Here is a 7,137-nt window from a genome sequence, read left to right as displayed (position 1 = left end):
TTTAAGTTGTAAGACTGCTCCGCCCTGCTCTCGATGCAGCGCCAATCATCTATTAGCAATGAAATTCTTTCTTTTATCGAGAAGAAAAGCAAAAATAATATTTGAAGTGAATGATAAAAAGGAATTCATGAGAACTAGCAGCCAAAAGAGTTGCAAAAACAGAAGAATTGCATAAGACAGCGTTGATGTTGAAACAAACAACAAATAGGAGAGAGAGAGAGAGAGAGAGAGGCCCCTCCAGCACCAGAGACCTTTTATCTGTCGCCGTGTTTCCGATTGCAATTCCCAAGTGTGAAGTGTCCCAACAAGCTGTGCCTCTTGCCTGCCTGCCTCCCTACACACTTCTATTTCTAATTTTCTATCCTTCGCCCCCCTTTCCGGTATCAATCAGCCACACTTTACGCTCGTCCTCTCTCTCTTCTTAACCGTACGATTGGAATCAGCTCAGAGAGAAAATTGATTAACAAAAAAAAGTTATAAAGAGAGAGAGTGAGAGACGGGAGAGTCACAGACACAGAGAGAGACTCCTCCTCAGTCCACTCCTCCCCTATGTCTCACTCAATTTACTGTAGAACCTGGCTGTCCCGTGGCCAAGTTGTTCTGATTGTAACACCACTTAGGGAAACGGAAGTACGATCGACGGTCGCTGCCAACGTCAATCACTAACGTCGCCTCACCGCCGTTTACTATTTTCCCTCTCTTAATAACACATAAACACACCCCACCTCTCTCACTCTCTCTCTCCATCCTTACAGTTCACGCCAAAAGCCTGTCCTCAGCTCATCACTCTTCTCTCTCTGGAATTGCAAATGGCCCCCGTCTTCTTCCCTGCTTGCAGTTGCACCCGTCTCTGCATTTCTCCATATTAAACCCAATTTCTCATTGCTTCTACCTCTTTTTCTTTCTCTTATTTTTGGTTCGACAATGGAAAACAGAGCGCTGTTGCAGAACAAGTTTTCTATTCTCTCAGTAATGGCCATGCTCTTTCTTTTCTTCCAGGTTGTTCTACCACTCTCCGACGAAGGTGGGTTCCTTCTCTCCTTTTAACTTTTTGTTATTTCTCCGCTCTGCTTCACCGTTTAAAAACTCTAAAAGCTTCGTAGCTCGCATGATAACCTTTTAAGCTCTGTAAGCTTTCTCAACAGAGAAACTGGGTGCAGCAAGTTGCCCAACTCGCTTTACCGCAGCTGAAAAGTAAAGGAACAACGAAACTATGGAAATGTTGGCCTGTTGTATCCCTTTTTTCTAGATATTGTGGTGCCCATTTTTATAATCTTTGAACGTTCAACTATTTGGGAGCGTATGAACTCTGTATTTTACTCTAGCTCCTTAGTAGTTACCATTGCTCCGGCTTTTCCTCTTCTGTGTTTAAATTCCTAAATAATATTGTAGATTACTGTGTGCTTAAGTGGCATAATCGTGCAGGAAATGCGCTCATGTCGATTAAGGCTTCTTTTAGCGATGTAGCCAACGTGCTTCTCGACTGGGATGCTGCGCGCAACGAGGATCACTGTTCTTGGCGAGGCGTCAATTGCGATAACATTACTTTCTCTGTTGTGTCTCTGTAGGTTTTACCATTCAAAGTTCATTCTATCTCAACTTTTTCCTTTTTAAATCTTTTCCTGCTTGCTTATTTTATCTATCTTTTCTCTGCACAGGAACCTGTCGAATTTGAATCTGGGTGGGGAGATTTCACCCTCCATTGGAGGCCTGAAGGTTTTGCAGACCTTGTACGCTTTTTCCCCCCCTTTTATCTTCCAAATCTCACTCGCTTTCTTTTTGCATGTCTGTTAGCTTCTTTTATTTATTTATGGGCAGAGACTTGAAAGGAAATAGATTAACCGGGCAAATCCCAGATGAGATTGGCAACTGCGTTTCTCTTAAAACTCTGTAATTTCTCGCCTCAAATCAGTTTGACCATCTCTTCCGAGTTTTAATTCAATGGGAATGTAATTTGTGAAGATTGACGACCATGTGGGCTCTTCTCTTGTGATCAGGGACTTGTCCAGTAATTCTCTTTATGGTGATATTCCTTTCTCAATCTCCAAACTCAAACAGCTTGAAGATTTGTAAGTTATACTGCGTGCCCCCGAGGATATCTAGTTCTAAATGAAATAGAGTCCTTTATGCAAGAATATGCAGCATCATTAATCTGTTAATGCAGGATTTTGAAGAATAATCAATTGACGGGCCCAATACCTTCAACTTTGTCTCAGATTCCAAATCTCAAAACTCTGTGAGTTAACCTAATCTTCAGTGTATTGTGTCTACTTCTAATTTGTCGTGCTCTTCAGGTCTGATAACCTACCTCTCTATTATGTTATAAACTTGTAACCTGTTTTTTCAGGGATCTTGCCCAGAACCAGCTTACAGGTGAAATACCCAGGTTAATCTATTGGAACGAAGTTCTGCAATATCTGTGAGCATTTGTTTCCTCCGAGTCCCCGACCCATATTTCTTTTTTGTGATTTGATGACGTTTTATTTTTCATTTTTTTCCTTGGTAAGTTGATTCTCCAACGTCATGATTCTTTTTTGCAGGGGGTTTCGAGGCAACTCATTGACTGGAACGTTGTCCCCTGATATGTGCCAATTGACTGGCCTTTGGTATTTGTGAGTATGCTCTAAACAATGTTCTTATTACCCATTATAGTTCTGAGTGTTTAAGCTTAAATCTCTATTTTCTCGTTACAGTGATGTGAGGGGGAATAACCTTACAGGAACAATCCCTGATAGCATTGGAAACTGTACCAGTTTTGAAATCCTGTATGTTTCTTAAATCATGTCCATCTTGTACCTTGTTGCCTTTACATGTCGCATTACACTCAATTCTGTATGTTTCTTAAATTGCAGGGATATTTCGTACAACCAGATTACTGGGGAAATTCCTTACAATATTGGTTTCCTACAAGTGGCCACCTTGTATGCCTTGTTCCAATTCTTCTTGGTGTTAATGATTGTGTTTGTGGTCCTGTCGGTGTTTTAAAGCTGATCTTTTCCCATGCTAGGTCACTTCAAGGTAACAGGCTTACAGGGAAGATTCCTGAAGTTATTGGTCTAATGCAGGCTCTTGCCGTTCTGTAAGTGGCATGTTCTTTTGATGATTTGTTTGTCAGAAAGTTCTGTTAGTCATGGTGTTTCTATCTTTCTCCTTTTCATTTTGTTCTTCAGTGATTTAAGTGAGAATGAACTGGTTGGTCCAATTCCACCAATACTTGGCAATCTGTCGTATACAGGGAAATTGTGAGTTCAATGACCTTAGCAGCATACTTGTAAATCTCCTTGGTTTTCATTGTTATATACCATAAATACATCATGGTGGATGATGACGTACAGGTACTTGCATGGAAACAAGCTTACTGGAAAAGTTCCACCGGAGCTGGGGAATATGTCAAAACTTAGCTATTTGTAAGTGTGCATTCCAATTTATAATTTTTCTGCATGTGGATAAAGTACTCTTGTTTTGGAACCGATATTCCGCATGATGTGCAGGCAGCTGAATGATAATGAGCTGGTTGGTGGAATTCCTGCAGAACTTGGGAAGTTGGAGGAACTATTTGAACTGTAAGCTTTTCTTCTGTCTTGTTTCGATGCCTTGTATTTTTTATGTCTTTCATTATTGGTTAATTCAAGTGAGGCTTTGTACATTCCATGTTCCAGAAATCTTGCAAATAACAATCTTGAAGGACCCATCCCACAAAACATCAGCTCTTGTTCAGCTCTCAACCAATTGTGAGACCGCAATTTTTCTCACTCTTTGTATTGTTAATGTGAAATGAACATATGGCTGAATATGCTTATTTTTTGTTCAGTAATGTGCATGGTAATAGGCTAAGTGGTTCCATTCCTTCTGGATTTCAGAATCTAGAGAGCTTAACCTATATGTGAGTTTGGACTTCCCTCGTAATGACATTTGCATTGTGGATCTGGCAAAATTAGATAGTCATTGCTTGTCAAAAAAAAATGATGCTCATTGCCCTGGCACTTGACAACTTCAATTGCAGGAACCTGTCTTCTAATAATTTCAAAGGTGGGATACCTGTTCAATTGGGAAGAATCATCAATCTTGATACACTGTGAGTTGAGAGTTGTCACATTGCTATTTTTGGTTTTATCTTAACAGCGTCTAGTTGACAATTTCTGCCTCATTTACATCATCCAGGGATCTATCTAGTAATGATTTCTCAGGACCTGTTCCATCTTCTATTGGTGATCTTGAGCATCTTCTAACCCTGTACGTGGTGAATTGGTATTACAAATCAAACCATAAGGACTTGCGGAAATATTATTTAATTTAAGTTCTATATCTGTGCCCTGTAGGAACTTGAGCAGAAATCATCTCGATGGGCCTCTGCCAGTAGAATTTGCAAATCTCAGAAGTATCCAAATTATGTTAGTTATATATTTTTCATTTCTTTTCTACATCATTTTCAGATTTTATTTTCAGGTCATAGTTTTGGACATGTCTTGCTTGTAATTACCATATTGATTTGACCTTGTGTAGTGATATGTCGTTCAACAATCTCTCTGGTGCAATCCCTGAAGAGTTGGGTCAATTGCAAAACATTGTTGCCCTGTGAGTTTGTCTAATTATTTATTAGATTTGAGGTCGTATTTTATTTATTTTTGTTGGTTATTAATTGTCTTGGTATTTTTTTTTTTTCTGTTTGCTGCTCCTAGTATTCTGAACAACAACAACCTTCATGGTGGAATTCCACCTCAGTTAACCAATTGTTTCAGCCTTGTAAATCTGTGAGTTTCTTAACTATACTTTAACTCTGGTTTTTCTGAAAGCATTTTCACCACCGACAACTATTGGATGCAGGAACATCTCTTATAACAATTTATCAGGTGTTATTCCTCCTACCCGAAACTTTACAAGGTTTCCACCGGAAAGGTGCGTTGATATTCAATTATACATTTCACTTATTGGTTGAATAAGTTTCATTTTATTCTTTTTATGGTGATCAGTTTCTTGGGAAACCCATTGTTGTGTGGGTACTGGATGGGGTCATTATGTGAACCGTATGTGCGAGAATCGAAAGGTATTGTCATTATATGATGGTTTTGTATTATGCATGTCAACTTTCCTACTCCATTGTTGGTTGGAGTCCTCGTTGAGTTGATATATTTTTCTTGCAGCCATTTCTTCCAGAGCTGCTATTGTCTGTATAACATTAGGCTGTGTGATGGTAGTCTCAATGATTGTAGTTGCAATTTATAGAGCCAGCCTACAGAATGAATTCCTGAAGGGATCAAACAGAACTATGCAAGGCATGTTTACTTTCAAGGATACTAGTGTATTACTAATGTGTTTTACTTGGTTTTGTCCCCCTTGAAATGGTCACTTAATTTTGTTCCTTCTCATTCCAGGTCCTCCAAAACTTGTCATACTTCACATGGACATGGCTATTCACACCTATGAAGATATCATGAGGATTACAGAAGATTTGAGTGAGAAATACATAATTGGCTATGGTGCTTCAAGCACTGTTTACAAATGTGTACTAAAGAATTCCAAGCCCATTGCCATCAAGCGACTTTACACTCAGTATCCGCACAACTTTAGAGAGTTTGAGACTGAACTAGAAACCATTGGCAGCATTAAACACCGAAACCTTGTGAGCTTGCATGGCTATTCACTCTCCCCACATGGAAACCTCCTCTTCTATGATTACATGGAAAATGGGTCCCTCTGGGATCTCCTTCATGGTTAGATGGTTTAGTGTCTTTGTTCTCTTGTTTCTGTTTTTCCTTTGTGAAGTGGTTCCTTCTTTTATGCATTTATTGATGGAACTTGGTGATAATTTCTGTATCTTTGTGCTAGCAGGACCATCAAAGAAGGTTAAACTTGACTGGGACACGAGGCTGAAAATAGCAGTTGGAGCTGCTCAAGGACTTGCCTACCTCCACCATGACTGCAACCCAAGGATTATCCACAGAGATGTTAAATCCTCAAACATCCTTCTTGATGAGAACTTCGAAGCACATCTCTCTGATTTTGGGATTGCCAAGTGCATTTCATCTGCGAAAACCCATGCCTCGACTTTTGTAATGGGTACAATTGGCTATATTGATCCAGAGTATGCACGCACCTCCCGGTTGAATGAGAAATCGGATGTTTACAGCTTTGGGATTGTTCTTTTGGAGCTGCTGACAGGGAAGAAGGCTGTTGACAACGAGTCCAACTTGCATCAACTGGTCTGTAGGCCTTATTTTGGTTACTTTAATTTGCTTCCTGTGTTGTTGATTTATCTAACATCATAAATGGGGTTTTTGTGGTTCAGATACTGTCGAAAGCAGATGACAATACAGTGATGGAGGCGGTTGATCCAGAGGTATCTGTGACATGCATGGACATGGGGGCTGTTAGGAAGACCTTTCAACTTGCGCTGCTGTGCACAAAGAGGCACCCATCTGACAGACCGACCATGCACGAGGTCTCACGGGTTCTGGTCTCCTTGTTGCCACCTCTAAGCTCGAAATCTTGCACAGCCCTTCCAAAGCCTTTCAACTATACCCAGTTTGTGGTGAACAAGGAAGGAAAGCAGAATCAGCATCAGCAGCAAGATAACAACAACAGTTCAGATGCTCAGTGGTTTGTGAAATTTGGCGAAGTTATTTCTAAGAATAGCCTATAAATAGATTACTATCATCCACATACTTGAAAACAGAGGAGATGACTGATTTTGTTGAAGCGGTCACACGTTGGTCTTACATCTAGGTCGGTAGGGAATTTTGTAAAATCTCACTCAGAAAAGAACAGGAGAAAATCAACAGAAGAATACCTTTTTGATGTAATTTTACTGTTAAACTCGTCTCGTATCCTTGTACAATTGGACTTGCACGAAGCAGCAATATAGGATGGGTTAAATGAATTTTGTTTATCTTCTCTTCTACCAAGTTAATGTATTTACATGGTTTTGTGCTTTTTGCTACGAAGTTGATGTATTTTCCATGGTTTTTGTGCCACAATGTAAATGTCTTTCCAGTATCCATATTACAGGAAGCAGCAATATTGGGTGGTTATTTTGACAGATTGAAAAACTATCAGGGAATCCATGTATAAGAAGGGTGTAGAAGTTTATATTCGTTGTCTTTCCAGTATCCATATTACAGGAAGCAGCAATATTGGGTG

General features: G+C 39.8%; 1 protein-coding gene across 1 annotated transcript; it reads left to right on the top strand.

Annotated features, from left to right (window-relative positions):
• The first annotated feature begins 507 nt into the window (after positions 1 to 507).
• On the top strand, positions 508 to 6,898 carry ERL1 (ERECTA-like 1). The gene is made up of 27 exons (XM_010277746.3): positions 508 to 1,024; positions 1,426 to 1,564; positions 1,659 to 1,730; positions 1,819 to 1,890; positions 1,998 to 2,069; positions 2,165 to 2,236; positions 2,348 to 2,419; positions 2,541 to 2,612; positions 2,694 to 2,765; positions 2,853 to 2,921; positions 3,008 to 3,079; positions 3,171 to 3,242; positions 3,336 to 3,407; positions 3,492 to 3,563; positions 3,660 to 3,731; positions 3,812 to 3,883; positions 4,004 to 4,075; positions 4,162 to 4,233; positions 4,320 to 4,391; positions 4,504 to 4,575; positions 4,680 to 4,751; positions 4,825 to 4,896; positions 4,971 to 5,044; positions 5,142 to 5,273; positions 5,373 to 5,711; positions 5,830 to 6,200; positions 6,287 to 6,898. Exons 1-27 carry the CDS (start codon positions 925 to 927, stop codon positions 6,638 to 6,640), a joined length of 2,946 nt encoding a protein of 981 aa, XP_010276048.1. The 5' UTR covers positions 508 to 924; the 3' UTR covers positions 6,641 to 6,898.
• The last annotated feature ends 239 nt before the right edge of the window (positions 6,899 to 7,137 follow it).

The sequence above is a fragment of the Nelumbo nucifera genome, chromosome 4 (genome assembly GCF_055504915.1).
Source record: "Nelumbo nucifera cultivar China Antique chromosome 4, China Antique-T2T, whole genome shotgun sequence".
Classification (NCBI taxonomy): Eukaryota; Viridiplantae; Streptophyta; class Magnoliopsida; order Proteales; family Nelumbonaceae; genus Nelumbo; species Nelumbo nucifera.
This window is presented reverse-complemented; position numbering and strand designations above follow the sequence as displayed.